This window comes from Symphalangus syndactylus, chromosome 11 (genome assembly GCF_028878055.3).
Source record: "Symphalangus syndactylus isolate Jambi chromosome 11, NHGRI_mSymSyn1-v2.1_pri, whole genome shotgun sequence".
NCBI lineage: Eukaryota > Metazoa > Chordata > Mammalia > Primates > Hylobatidae > Symphalangus > Symphalangus syndactylus.
The window spans coordinates 36129783-36144773 of NC_072433.2; the positions used below are offsets into that span (position 1 = coordinate 36129783).

The window sequence follows — 14991 nt, forward strand, 5'->3', positions numbered from 1 at the left end:
AGGTGAGTGTGGGGAACTGGGCAGTGCTCCCAGTCTCACCGCACCCTGAGTCCACCTGCAGAGGGAGCTGCTGAGCCCACCCAGGTATGTGCCCCCAGGGCCCCACTGGGGTGGGATCTACGGGGCTAGGGTCTGGGTGGCCACAGAGGCCTGGCTCAGAGCAGATCCCTGGGAACTGTGATGAGCACAAGCTTTGGAGTCAGGCGCACCTACTCAGACCCCTCCTCTCACCATCTGGGAGCCTCTCTGAGCCTCAGTTTCCTCCTCTGTAAAGTGAAGATGACAATGGGGCTGCCTCCTAAGGCTGTGTCAGGGTTTGATGAGACCTGCAACAAGCTGGGCACAGAGCCTGGCTCTGGGCATGAGGATGAAGACCCGGATGGTGCCTATGGCTTGAATCAGGCTGGAGGGCGTGGGAGGAGAGCAGGAGCTGACCCTGCGGCCTGAGCTTCCCCCACCAGCCTGGATAACAGGACGAACCCAGAGGCAGGGTAGCAGGAAGACAGGAGTGCGGCCCCGGGGGCTGGTCAGGCCTGGGCTGACATCCGTCCTGGCCACTTCCTGGCTGGGTGACCTTGCGTGCACTCTCTGTCACCCTGAGCCTCCTGAGGTGTGTGATGAACTCATGGATGACGCAGGAGGAGCCGCCTGCGGCCATTACATCATTTCTGATCTATTAGAGCTGTGAAATTGTTGTCTTCACACCCCAACTGGTCACTGATTGGGTGGGAGGTGGGGGTGGCAAACGCACCTGGGCTTCAGCCTAAAGGAATTGGGGCGCCAGCCACTCGGGCCAACTCTGGAGGCCCCACGGATGCACTGTGCATGAGGCCGTGGCCACTTGGAGATTGGAAGGTGAAGGGCATCCCGCCAAGGTGTGTGCTTGCTGGCATCCCCCTCTGGCCCACGGGGCTGGCACTAGCCCTACTCAGCCTTAGGATCGAACTAGGGAGCCGCCCGGCCCCTGCTGGCCTCCATTTCCCCTTCCTCCCACTCAGTGTCTCCTGCTGAGCCCTCTGGGTCTGGGAAGGGGTAGGGAAGGGATGTCAGGGTCACTCATGGTGTGGGAGCAGGGGGGAATTCAGCATGGAGCAGCAGGTCAGAGCCCAGGGCTTCCTGAGCCCCAAAAACTTCCTCTGCAGGGAGGGCTGTGAAGGCAGATGAATGGCTGGGCCTGCCACTGCTCCACACCCGGCCAGCCTTCTCCTGGAGGATCTGCAGACCTCCCTCCCAGCTGCAGGTGAGGGTGAGGTGGGGCAGTGGACTTGGATGTGCTGGGCCCATCGCTGGAGCCCCATCCTGGCACCTGGGTCCTCAGAGAGGCTCGCAGTTACCAGTGTGTGAAGAAGGGCCTGGGGGTGAGCAGACTGAGACTCTGAGCACCAAGCCCACCTGGGAAGTGGGCAGGGTGGGGGCAGGGGAAGGTCAGGCAGGGCTGGAAGGAGGGCCACCTTTTCCTGTGGCCCCTTCCCTGAAAGGCCCCCTGGGGACCAGGGACTAGCCTGGAGCCACTCACAGAACCCTGAGACTCCCCCAATCCCAGGGCCAACAAAACAGTAGTGTCCCTTCTTGCCACCTCCTGCCCCAGCTTCTCCCAATGGCTCCAGTGGGCAGGGCCTCAAGTCCTCCAGCCAGACCCAGCCAGCATTCAGCCCTCAGCTGCTCCAATCCATTTCCCAAGCTAAAGGGATGTTTCCAGATGCAGGCCTGGCCACATGCTGGCAGAAAGGGCGATCCCGATGTCCAAAGCCCCACCGCCTGGGAAAGTGCATGATAAGAACCATCAGGGTAAAAGGATCAGCACGGAACTGTTGGTGCCCCGTCCAGGGCCTACCCGAGAAGGTGAGACCCAATCCAAGACCCCTCCCCACTACCTGAGCCAGCCTCAGATGCAGAAACCAGATGTTTGAGAAGCAGGAGAATTGTGGAGGAACAGGGCTGGGTCATTTCCCTCCCTTCTGGAAGATGGGGGGGAGTTTCCTCAACCCCCACCCCAGGACCTAGCCCAGCCATGGGGCTCTGAGAGACCCCCTCACGGAGACCTAGAAGCCTGTAAGGAGGGAAGCTGGCTCTGATCCCCCTGCGCTGCCCAATCCGGACACCGGCGTAGGAGAGGCTTAGGAAGGTTTGGCCTCTGTCCTTTGGAGCAGGGGGCATAAGAGGAGCCCCCCACCTGCAGAAAGGTGGGGACAGAGGTCAGTGGAGGGAGTGGAGGGAGGGCTGGCAGAACAGCAGGGCACAGGGGTTCTTGGTCCCTGCAGGTCCCAAGATCCCACATTCACGCCCCTCAGAAGGCACTGCCAGACTAGGCCCGGCTGCCTCACACCCACCCTGTCCAGTCCAAGACCCGAGCCTCCTCCCCTGCTGCGCATCCCCCTAGAGTGGCCAGAGGAGGAGGGAGGAGCCTGCAGAAGGGAGAGAGTGGGCTGTGGGCCTTGGGGAGGGCTTTGGCTGCACCGGGACCTCTTACCTGAACACAGTAGCAATGATCCGTTGCGACTGCCCTCATCACAGGGAAGATGGGAACCTGCGTGATCTGCCTCACCTGGGTCTTAGGAGGGGGAGGAGAGATTGATTTGGTGGAACAAGGTTAGAGGCAGGGATGGGAGAGAAGTCCAGGGATTTAATTCTTGCAGCCCACCTGCTGCAGAGTGGTCAGTAAACTGGTTGCATAAATCCCAGGACCAGGCAGCTTTTGACTGTAATCTCTTTGGCCAGATAATGTTTTGGATTTGCCAAAATTTTAAAATCAGGGGATTTCAAACCACAGTCTGGATTTCCCATTTCTCATAAAAGGCAGGTGGTCTGGCCACGTGGGCCCTCATCCCTGCAAGGCAGTGACCAGCTGGAGCTGATGAACAGCCACCCGCTCCCAGCGTGGGGTTGGGAGTCTCCAGTGCGCCACAGACCCCACCACTCCCCATTGCCTCCCCAGCACAGACACCAAGTTGCCATTTATCTTCCCCTTTGCCCTGATTGATGATGTTTCCAGCAGTCGATTTTGTTTTTCTTCACACACAGCCCTCTTCTCTCTTTCATGTTTCCTGATTGGCCCCAAGGTATTTGTATCAGTGACTCTTTCAATAGAAGCACAGGAAAAAGCTCAGAAGGAAATGACCCAAAATGCTTATGCCAGTTTGCTACGTGATAACAACAGCTGATTTTTATTTTTCTTCTTGATTCTCTTCTACAGTTTCCAAATTCTCTACAATGAACATGTACTTCTTTTTAATATCAAAAGACAAAAGAATTGGTATGTAAAAAGAACATCCTTCCCATCTTTAAGGTCAAGATTAAACGCTGACTTCTGCAAGAAGTCTTCCAGGATTCCCAGCCAGGAATGATGACTCCCTGTCCCTGTAGCTCCAGGAGCTCTTGCTTCATGCGTGCCTCACATACCAGACTGAATGTTGGCAGGGGTAGTGACCAGGTCGGTCATCTGTGTCCCTACCACCTAGCACAGGCCAGCAATCTACCCGTGTGTGTTTGTTGGACAGAATTAACCACGATGGGCGGCTGAGGGCGCCTGGAGCTATTTGCAGGGGCTTGGAGAGGACCTCTTAGGAGAGTGTCAGGCTCTAGGCCAGTGTCACCAGAGGAGGTCAGTCTCAGTCCTCGGAGTGCTGGGATGGAAACCAGATGGGACTGGCATGGTCCACAGTTCTTGCCACAAGAGGGCTTCAGGAGAGGCTGAGGGCCGCTCTGAGGCATGTGCTTGGTCAGGGTGAGCAAGGGCAATGCAGTTCATACAAAGGCCCAGATGGACAGAGGGACCTAGCCCAGCCCGGCATCAGTACTGAGCCTGGGCCAGGGGCAGGCCAAGGCTTGTGCAGTAGACAAACATTTACAGCAGATACCAGGCAGCTCCTGGAAACCACTCCCCAAAAAACAGCATTGGAATCGGGGACCCCAAGCTGTGAACGAAGGAGCAAGGAGGCCCTGGGAGAGGAGGAGAACCCCAGGGAAGATGGAGGGAGGGCTGGGGGGCTGAGGGAGGGAGGGGGCCTGGGCTCAGAGGTAGGCGAGCTGCTGCTGTGCTCCTGGCAAAGAGCCTCTCCTCCGCCAGAGCTCCGGCCCTGAAGGTCTGCCCTGGGCCCCATTCGCCCTGGGTGCCACCTGAGGTTAAAATGACAGAGGATGCACAGTGCCCTCAGGGTGACCATGAGAGACAGAGCAACTGGAGCCACATTTCTGTCCCAGGCAGGGGCACAGGATTAAGGATGTGCCAGACTCTCAAGATCCAAGGCCTGGCCCCCAGCAATGAGGGCTGGGCCCAGGGGTTGTAAGGAGAGACCAGGCCTCCACCTGGGTTGGGACAGATATGGAGACAGTCCCCTAGCCAGCATGGCGGCATGCTTCTGAGTCCCGTGGGAGTTGAGTGAGAGCCGAGTAGTCCCCAAGGCCAATTCAAAAGCCCAGCCCGGGAGTCCGTCCACCATGGCAACGGCCCATCTCTCCATGGTCGTTGGGCCTTCCCAAGTCTGTGGCTGACTGGCCTGGGGCTGGGCCTGGCTCGGGGGCCACAGGCAGTGTGCGACGAGGTCGCATCTCTGCTTCATCACACGGGCAGGTGGGCTGGAGGCCTAGATGCGGCTGGACGAGGTGCTGCCCGAGCTGATGGGGAGCCTGGCGCTGTCTGAGTTGCTCTTCAGAGGGGAGGGACCACCCCGGGCCTGCAGCCGCATGGACCAGTACCAGACAAAGATGAGGAAGCCTGCGGGCAGCGAGGGCACGGGGTCAGCAGGTGGGGGAGCTCTGCCCCATCCCTCCTCCTCCCTCCCCAGCCACTGTGACTCGGGTCTGCCCCACCTCCCCACAGTGTTTGCCAAGCACGTGCTGTCGGGCACCCATGGGACGTAGCGAGCACCTCCTATGAGCCAGGCACTGTGCTAAGTCCCCGTGTGGCCTCACTGTCACAGGCTTCCTGCAGGCCCATCCTATTCATTACTATTCTCTTTTGTAAACAAGGAAACTGAGGCCCAGGAGGCTCAGGTAAGGGGACATGGCTGAGCCAGGGCTCAAACAGTGGTGAACAGGCTCTGAAGTCCACCCACTTAAGCACTGTGTGATTTTGCACCCCTCAAATTAATAGCACTATGATGTATCCACAGCTCAGTAAATGTCTGTGTGAATGTATGGGCCTCACTTACAATCCTGAGTCCCCTCATCTCACAGGCAGGAATGAAGGCTTGAACATTAAATAACCGAAATTTGGTAACATCTCCCCACCACCAACTCCCAACTCCCATTCTAGGGTGGCCCTGTATGGGAGGCTGGCCTTGAACCCCATGAGAGCCCCTGGGCCTGGCCATACAACCCCCTTCCATTCTGCACGGCCAGGAACAGAGGGGTGTGCATGCCTGTGTGAGCACCTAAATGTACACACACAGGTACATGCACAGAAAGGGACCCTGTTGGCATCAAGCCAGAGCCCTCACGACCCTGCCCTGGGATCCCACCCCTCCGCCCCTGACCTGCTGCCATCTGGCCACACTCTCCCTCACTGTCCTTCCTATACACAACCGGTTCCAACCTCAGGATCTTTGCTCTTGCCTTTCCCTCTGCCTGGAGCTTCCTTCCCCTAGACCAGGGCTCCTGATCCTATCATGTGCACGTGACCCCTTAGGCATTTGTGAAAATGCAGATTCTGATGTGGCAGGGCCCGGGTGGCCCAGAGGCCGCGTTTCCAAAAAGCTCCTAACAATGCTGCTGCTGCTGGTCTGTGGACCACACCTGGAGTAGGGAGGCCCCCCATCTCTCCATTGGGGGAGCCTTCTCTTGTCTTCATACGTCTCCTATCCAGAGAGGCCTCCCTGGCCACCCTTCTTAGGGTGTCCCCCACCCCATCCCAGGCCCTGTGCAGCACGTGCTCATGACGATGTCTCTACTATCTGGGACCACCTTTGATGGCTACACTCTTGCCTGCTGATGCTCAGTCTTCCCCACTAGAGCTGAGTTCCATGAGAACAAGGCCCACACCCAACCAGCTCAGCCATAGCCCTGTGGCTTAACACAGGGCCTGCACATAGTAGGTGTTCAATCAAGACTTGTTGACTGTGGCCTGGATGTCCCTATTTTTTTTTTTTTTTTTTTTTTTTTTTGAGGCAGAGTCTCGCTCCGTCACCCAGACTGGAGTGCAGTGGCGCAGTCTCGGCTCACTGCAAACTCCGCCTCCCGGGTTCACGCCATTCTCCTGCCTCAGCCTCTCCGAGTAGCTGGGACTACAGGCGCCCGCCAACACGCCCGGCTAATTTTTTGTATTTTTAGTAGAGACGGGGTTTCACCATGGTCTCGATCTCCTGACCTCGTGATCCACCCGCCTCGGCCTCCCAAAGTGCTGGGATTACAAGCGTGAGCCACCGCGCCCGGCCTGGATGTCCCTATTTTATGAATGGGATGACTGAGGCCTAGAGAAGGGAAGTCTTCAGGTTCCCTGGGTGATCTCTTCCCTGCCCTTGCTCCATGTGTAGACACCCTGCCTGGGCTAAGGGACGGGTCTTCTCCTTACCTTGGAAGGAGGTGATGATGCTGAAAAGGTAGAGGACGACAAGCTGGAAGGTGCCAGAAGCAAAGGAGAAGAAGATCAAGGCCCAGGGCAGGCCAAGGACCAGGCTGAGGCCCAGCAGTGTCAGCACATGTGACCACTTTTGGGTGTGGGGGCGCAGCCGCAGGATCTGCACCACCATGGTGCCTAGCATGGCCATGTTGAACAGAAACACCAGGCTGAAGAGGCCCAGGTTGGTGATGTAGCTGACCAGGGAGTCCCGGATCCAGCACCTGAGGGCAAGGGCAGGAGGGCTCAGTGTGTGGCCAGCACGGGCAGCATTTCCTGGACTGTGGTTGTCACATTTGTTTTCAGGATTATCCACTGTTTACAGCAAGTGCTGCTTGTTTTCTATTTACAGTGTTGATGTAATTTTAAAAATACATTTGAGTTAACAAGTCAGACTGTTTAAAGGAAAATATTAAGTAAGTAATAATATAGATAGTACAAAAGTGAGGCAGAAATCACTGGGTCACAATGTAAAGAGCTGAAAATTTCAAAACCACTGAGCCAATGGGAAGGATTCCTTCCCAGCCTGGAGCTCAGGAACCCTGGCTTCCAGTTTGGGTTCAGGGGATCCACAGGCAGGGCCACTGCCAGCCTGGGTGAATCGGGTGAGTGGAAAAGGACTGGACTTCAACCCCACTCATCCTTTGCCTTTGAACAGCACACCAGCCTTCAGTGTGGCCAAGAGCGGATCTCTTCCCTCCCTGAGCCTCTATCTTCCCATCTGCATGGGGAGACAGAGAGGTGCTGCTGAGGAATGTGGTGAAGCTCATCTGCTCCAACCCATACCCCCATTCATGCATGAGGAAACCGAGGCTCAGAGAAGGGCTGGGGCCTGTGCAAGGTCACCTGGCGAGTGAGTGGTAGATCCAGGCCTTTTCTCACCCTCCATGACTCTTAGACCAGTGCTCCAGCCACTGCCAGGCCCATTTCTCGAGGAGACTGGAACCCAGGTATCCCCTGGCCAGCATGACCTGGGCCCGGGCTGCACTCTGGCCTCTGTGCCCAGAGACCCACCTTCTTGCCCCCATCGCACACAGCCACTCACATGGAAGGGTAGATGACACTCTCTGGAGTCCTATGCACAGCCAAGATGATGGGGCCATAGTTGTCCACATCCACCAGGGCCACCAGCGTCACCAGAAAGATGGGGAAGCCTGAGGGTGGCAATGCATGTTGCTCCACTTCCCGCTCTCTGAGGCCTGCCCCTTCCCTGCTGGCCTCAGGGAGTCTGGAGGGCAAGGGCCCCTCTGAAGTTTGGGCTCCTGAAGCCCACCCAGCCCCATCTGGTGGGGAAGTTCCCCCAAGTTTGGACCCTCCCCTTCCCCATTCCAGTATGGGTTTCCTATAAGGGAAAGCCATCTCCTCCAACCTTGGCCCTGCCCTTCGTCACCCTAGGGGCCCCTGGGAGAAAGGCCCATGGGTCTCTGCTGCAGGGCTGGATGTCACAGGGGAGATGGAAGGGGCAGACAGTTTAGGAGGGACAGCAAGAGTTCTGCTATCAGGGGACTGGCCTTGACCTCGCCTATTCGGTGGAGATTAGAAGCTCCCTAGAGGGGGCTGCCCACCTCCAAACACAAAGTCCTGACACAGAGACACCTCCAAAGGAATTTCATGCAAATGCGGGAATGGACAAAGAAGGGGCCCAGTGAAAAACCCGTGAAGAGCAGCAAGCTGGAGTTAGGGGCATGCAGAGGTTGGGGGCTCTGTGCAATGTCCAAACAGACTTGTGGCATCATGAGCCCCTGGGCTATAGGTCTGACATAAGAGGGCTGGGCCACAGGTGAACTGAACAGTCATTGGCCAAGAACAAAATGCCAAAGCCACAGGGAATCTGTCACCCAAGGTCCAGGGGGATCCTGAGGCAGGGCCACTGCCAGCCTGAGTGAATTAAATGAGTGGAGCGGGACTGGATTTCAGCCCCTCTGATCTCTGAACTAGGTGCCTTTGAGCAGTGCACAACCTGCACATTCACACACAGTGGCCGGGCTCATAAATCCCATTTGCAATGGAGTGAGTGATGTGGAGAATTTGGAAGCGTTTTTGGGGATAGGGCTCACCACTTCTTCCTAAAGGGGACCTTGATTCAGCCAAGGTGAAGGACACCTGAGGATGAGTGAAGGAGGCTGGGAGGGAAGTCAGAGAGATAGGTGGAGAGGCAGAACCAGGTGCCTGGGTTTTGCCAGAGCCAAGTGGGAGAGGCAGGTCTGAGGCACCCCCCACTCCCCAGCCACTTACCCCAGCCCATGGCGCTCAGCTTGAGCAGGTAGCCAGGGACATAGGTGCCGAAGACCTCCACCACAAGTCGGTAAAGGTTGTAGCCCTCGAGGCCCATCCAGGAAAGGCAGGCGAGCAGGGAGAAGTGCAGGAAGATGGCACTGGCTCGGCAGCCGTCCTCAGAGCCTGTCAGGGCCACCGGCTCGCTGAGCAGGAAGCTCATGTCCAGCAGGAAGACGGCCAGCAGCAGGTTCATGTGCACCTTGATGGTGTAGTCCCGAGGTTTCCTCCTGCACGGCAGGGGCACCCTGGTGGGCCAGTGTGGGAAGGTAGAGAGAGGAGTGTGCCCACATCTCCTCCAGGAAGCCTTCCCAGACTGCCCCCCCCAACCCGACACACACATGCAATCTACATAGCCCCTATCCTATTCCTGTGGCTGCAGCCAAACTGTTCCCCACATCCCCCTGTGCACCTGCTGTGTGCCCAGCACCCACAGACTCAGGCACCATGTGCACGTTTAACAGAAGCCTCAGCCAGGCAGAGCGGGGAAGACAACCACAATAATAAACCCGATACTGTCAAAGTCAGAGAGGAAACACTTTGGCATTTTCACCCTGTTGGAGAATCCATGCCATCCACATTCTGTGTCTGCCCGTCTGTCTGCACGACTGTGCACCTGTGAGTCTGAGTGTGGGCTGCGCGCATCGGTCTGTCTGAGGTTTGCAAGTCAATGTGTGCACAGCCCACCCCACCCCCACTCCAGGATTCTACATGGCCCTAGAGGGTGCAGCAGAACATGCAGGCCCCAGTGTCACCATCCTGGAGTCCCACCCTGCCCTGCCCCTAACTCATGGCACCATCGTGAGCTGGTCCCTTCCGCTTGAGACTCTCAGTTTGCCCATCTGTGAAGTGGGAGGATGGTGCCCTCATAGGGTTGGGGTGAGAGTTACGCTGACACAAAGCATCTGACACAGATAAGGTGCTCAGTTCCTAAGGGTTCCTGTGCTGTGTCCTTGGGCATGTTTGTGAGCAGTTGGGTGTTGAGGACTTCTGCCTCCACCCCCAGCCTTCCGCCGAGCCCATCTCATCACCCAGCTGTCCTTCCTCATCACCATCACCTACTTAGCTCCCCAGGTACACAGCTGTGCACACACATGACAGTCATATATGCACACACGTGCTTGTGCACACGCATAAATACAGCTTTACTTTCCTCTCCTTCCTCGTGGCTGGGGACAGTGAGAACTGAGGGTGCCTCTCCTCTACCCAAATGGGTTCAGCACTGAGCGCAAGTGGCCCCCAATTTAGGCCAAGCCAAGCACTGACAATCTGACCTCTGCCACTTCCTCACTGTGTGACCTCAGGCAAGTCACTTACCCTCTCTGAGTGTTCCTTCATAGGGCTGTTGTGAGGATGAATTGAGTTCGCACACGTAAAACACTTAGAACAGTGCATGGCACGTGGGAAGTTTGACACACGTTAAGTATGATCATTACCGCTGTGATATTATTCTGTCCACCCAGTGCTCTCACAAATCTGCTTATTCAAAGGCAGAAATGAAGATTCTTTCCTTTTTTAAATTTTTATTTTGCTTTCCTGTCTTAATCTCGGAAAGAAACAGATTCTTAGGTGGACTCTCTCAATTTTAAATGTTGACAATTAGCCTGGCGCAGTGACTCATGCCTGTAATCCCAGTGCTTCAGGGGGCTGAGGTGGGTGGATCACTTGAGGTCAGGAGTTCGAGACCAGCCTGAGCAACATGGTGAAACCCCATCTCTACTAAAAATATACAGATTAGCCAGGTGTGGTGGCAGGCGCCAGTAGTCCCAACTACTCAGAAGGCTGAGGCACAAGAATCACTTGAACCCGGGAGACAGAGGTTGCAGTGAGCCGAGATCATGCTACTACACTCCAGCCTGGGTGACAGAGCAAGGCTCTGTCTCAAAAAATAATAATAATAAAATAAAAATAAATAAAATGTTGACAGCTAAAATTTGTAAATGCTATGTTATCCAAACACCACTGATCTGGGGAGGAGACGTGGCCCCCAGGGGTCAGCATGCTATACCCCCAACAGCTCGCCTAACCACACACACAGTTCCAGGTCATGCGGGCGGGCCATGACCAGAGATGTGTGCGGCGTCCTGGTGGAGGTGTGTGCAATGGAGGGTCCCCTCCTCTGTCCCACCCCTTTCAGGCCTCACCTGGAGCAGAGGTAGGCGGCAATGGTGACAACGCAGGCCAGGGCAGAGACGACACAGCCCACATAGGAGAGGAGGCTCAGGTAGTGCTTGTGCACAGCGTCCACCTCCACCGAGGAGACCTGGCCCCAGGAGACAGGAGAGAGCTGGCCTCTGTGTCCCCCACCCAACCTGGAGGCTTGCCCTGCGTGAGGGGCTAACCTGGGGTCCCTGGTGGGCCTCGGAAGCCTAATAACCCCCTCTCCCAACTGAGCAGAATGTGGTCCCACGAGTGCATTTTTCTGGGGTGGGGGCATCTTTAGATTTGACCACATTCTCAAGCGGCTTCCTGACCCACAGAGGCCAAGAACCCTTCATGAGAGACCCCCTATTCTGTCCTGGCATTGATTATTCTTCTATAACATTTAACATGGGAATAGGTTTCCTGTGAGGGAATGAGATTCCCACACCCGGGGTGTTCAAGCCCCAGGTGGATACCCACAGGCAGAATCCTACAGTCCTGGGAGCATGAATTCTGAGGTCTTGGGTGCACTGGAGGCCACCTCAGGGGCCTCATTAGAAACACTCTTGGCCCCAGCACTGCCAAATCAGAACCCTAGGTGAGGGCCAGGAATCTGCATTTTTGCACACACCAAAATTTGGGAATAAAGAGCAGGGGCTTTATGAACCAGCTCTTTCACTGACTAGCTGTGTGGCCACGGGTAAATTGCTTAACCTCTCTGAGCCTCCATTTCCTCATCTATAAAATGGGACAACAATAGAAGCTACCTTGGAGGGCTGTTATGAGGAATAAATGACTTAATATATGAAAAGTGCTTGCACAGAACAAGCACACGGCCTGGGGTGTGGCTGCGAGGTGGGAGCGGGACCCTCACCATCAGCACTGCAAAGTAGGTCAAGTGGTTGCAGAAGCAGGATGTTTGGGTTTCTCTCCTGACGGTCTCACACCCAGCACTGCTCCAATGCCCCGGGCTGCTCACTGAGGAGGGGACAGCGTGGGGCTCCAATCAAGTCCAGTCCTCCAGGACCCCACTGTGTCCACCCCCAAAAGCACGACTGTGTCATTCTTCCACCCGGCCTACTTGTAGCCTGCCATCTCTCTCTCTTCAAAGTCCACCATTCTCCAGGAAGCCCTCAGTGATTAACCCCACCTCCCCCACCCCCAGCACTCTATTTCTCTTCCAGATACTTGTCCAGCCCAGAGACCCCTGCACACTCACATGTGGGGTCTTCAACCCAGAACACACATTGCAGAGTCACATTCTTCTGTAGGGACAAGAAAGAAGGAGAGTGGTTTCTGTGACAGCCCCCCACCCCACCAACTTTACGGGCCAGGCAGAGGAAGTCTAGAACACAGTCAAGCCACCACCTGCCTCATTTGGACCTGACTGGCTGGAGCCCTCAATCAGGCAATCGTTTCATTATAAAGACAAATGAGTCTGGAGGGAGGGAGAGGAAAGGGCGACATGGCCAAGGGGTGCTTGTCCCCTCAGTGGCTGGCCCCCACTCACCGGCTGTAGCTGGTGCTGGAAGGTGAGCACCACGGGCTCCGTGAGGTTGGCTACTTTGGTGTTCTGCACCACAATCCCCAAGACCTTCTCACCCAGGACTTGGCTGGAATTCTTGTCCTAGATACATGGGGTTGGAGGAAGAGAGTAGGGAGGGAGTTCAGGACTGAGAAGAAGGACCTAGAAGCCCCTTACCCTCTCTAGATAACCCTCTCCCAGCACATTGCCTTGAGATGCAGCGTCTCCCTCTGGAACCAATTTTGCCCATGTAGTCATTTACAGTATAGTAAGAAGAACATTGCTTAGCCCTCTCACAGGGAGATTTGCACATTGCAGTGCAATTTGTAACTTTACAAGGAAAGGCTTTGACTCCCAGAGGAAGGAGCTTATCTGCATGCCTTCTTTCCACCTCTGTCAGAAAAAAACTGCTTTCCCCTGGGAGGCATGAGGGTGACAACCCCATACCTGGAACAGGGCTTGGCTGCTGAAGTCCACCAGGAGGAGTCTCTTCTCAGCCTCCCCCCTCCGGCCTTTTGTCCTCTGGAAGATTGTTCGAGGCAGCAGCACCGAGTACTCCAAGATCTCACTCTGCTCCTCCTGCAGAGGTCCCTTTAGGGCTCAGCCAAATGCGGACCCCCAGATCCGTGCCCCCCGGCCCCAGCACACACACACACACCCTTCCCTTCCTGGACGCTGCCACTTCTAAGCCCATTTCTTCGGGAAGTCAAGCCTGACTCATGACAGCCCTCCTCATCCCTCCCTTCCTTGCTACCGGCTGTGGCTGGGGAGTCTCATGGTTAGAATCCAGGACTCCAGGGCAAACAGCCCTGGGAGAACCACATGGTGTTCTGTTGTCTGGGGCTGCAGATGCCAGCTCTGCCTACAGCAGCCAAGTTGGGGGTGGCCATGTGGGCAGTGTGGGTGGTTTCCAGCTAACCAGAGCCACTCAGGGGGCAGTCTCAAGATGGGGGTGTGGCTGGGTGCAGTGGCTCACACCTGTAATCCCAGCACTTTGAGAGGTCAGGGCGAGAGGACTGCTTGAACCCAGGAGGTCAAGACCAACCTGGACAACATAGCAAGACCTTGTCTTTACAAAAACAAAAAATGTTTTTTGAAATAGAGTCTTGCTCTGTCGCCCAGGCTGGAGTGCGGTGGCACGATCTCGGCTCCCTGCAACCTCCGCCTCCCGGGTTCAAGCAATTCTCCTGCCTCAGCTTCCCGAGTAGCTGGAATTACAGGCATGTACTACCATGCCCGCCTAATTTTTGTATTTTTAGTAGAGACAGGGTTTCACCATGTTGGCCAGGCTGGTCTCAAACTCCTGACCTCAAGTGATCTGCCTGCCTCAGCCTCCCAAAGTGCTGAGATTACAGATGTGAGCCACTGCACCTGGCCTTACAAAGAATTTTTTTAAGCCAGGTGTGGTGGCAAGCCTATAGTCCCAGCTACTCACAGGCTGAAGTGGGAGAATCGCTTGAGACCAGGAGTTTGAGGCTGCAGTGAGATATGATTACCCCACTGTACTCCAGCCTGGGTGACAGAGCAAGACCCTGTCTTGAAAAAAAAAAACAGGGGGCGGTGCATGCACAGGCGTTTAGGGGCTGGTCTTCTGTTCACATGGGTGGCCCCAGGAGACTGGTATAGGAAGCGGACCCTGCTGCTGTGCCCACGCAGGGTCCTCAATCCCATGGTTGAGCTACTGACTTAGGATGGCTATCCTCGGGCCTGGAACCTTCTCGGGAGGCCCCAGGGAGAGGCTGCAGGGGCACTGAGCTTCAGGGAGTGCTCACAGCCCCCACCTCCTGCTGGCCCCAGCCCAGCCCACATCTGCTTCCTGCCCAGGCCTGCCCCTGACCTCCTGCCGGGAGTGGATGTGCAGGTCCTGGAGGCCGGCTGTGGGCTGGAGCTTCCACACCGTGGCGTTGATCCGGTCCTCCTCGAAGGACACCGTGTCCCCCATGAATCTCACAGAGGTCAGCTTCGACTCCAGGCTCTGCAACTGCCTGGCAGGGAGGAGAAAGCAGTGGTGATGGTGGGAAGGGGGCCGGGCCAGCAGGGAGACCGAGGCAGGAGGAGGAGAGACTCAGACAGAGACACAGGGAAGAGGCAGAGGCAGAGAGAGGGGTGGGGTGGGCAGGAGAGTGGAGAGCGGACGAAAGAAAAAAGCAGGCAGCTGCATGTGGGAGAGAAAGAACGAGCTGGGGGTGGGGTCAGACAGAGGAGGCTGGGACCTGGGAGCCACGGGAAAGGAGAGCAATGGGGTGGTGGGGGCTGTCCTGGGACTCAGCACCGTGGGCTCGGGCCCAGCTCCGCCTGTGCCAACCACTCTGTGGCCTTGGAGTGGCTCTGCCGTCTCTGAGCCTTGGTCTGCTGGGCTGTACCATGGACCACCTGTCCCTTCTTTATGAGGGAGAGGAGGGCTTGGGATGGTGGATGTGATGTTGGTTACTGACTCAGACAGGAGAAAGCTCAGCCTGGGGGGCATGTGTTGACTCCCAGAAGGCGGAAAGAGAAA

At 56.4% G+C, this 14991-nt stretch overlaps 1 protein-coding gene across 16 annotated transcripts in view; it reads right to left on the minus strand.

The window, feature by feature from the left end:
* Positions 1 to 3127: 3127 nt before the first annotated feature.
* The window catches only part of ADGRG1 (adhesion G protein-coupled receptor G1), a 45112-nt gene continuing 33248 nt past the window's right edge, over positions 3128 to 14991 (minus strand). For 9 of the 16 annotated variants that reach the window (XM_055298653.2, XM_055298652.2, XM_055298650.2 and 6 more), the window contains exons 5-14: positions 14332 to 14479; positions 12942 to 13073; positions 12480 to 12596; positions 12189 to 12234; positions 11844 to 11947; positions 10972 to 11090; positions 8789 to 9075; positions 7599 to 7707; positions 6509 to 6777; positions 3128 to 4714 (exon numbers count right to left, since the gene is read on the minus strand). In XM_055298653.2, coding sequence (XP_055154628.1) covers positions 4584 to 4714; positions 6509 to 6777; positions 7599 to 7707; positions 8789 to 9075; positions 10972 to 11090; positions 11844 to 11947; positions 12189 to 12234; positions 12480 to 12596; positions 12942 to 13073; positions 14332 to 14479 — 1462 coding nt within the window. In that variant the 3' untranslated portion in view covers positions 3128 to 4583. The remainder of the gene's footprint in view (positions 4715 to 6508; positions 6778 to 7598; positions 7708 to 8788; positions 9076 to 10971; positions 11091 to 11843; positions 11948 to 12188; positions 12235 to 12479; positions 12597 to 12941; positions 13074 to 14331; positions 14480 to 14991) is intronic. The other 7 variants (XM_055298659.2, XM_055298658.2, XM_055298655.2 and 4 more) reach the window with 2 other exon arrangements.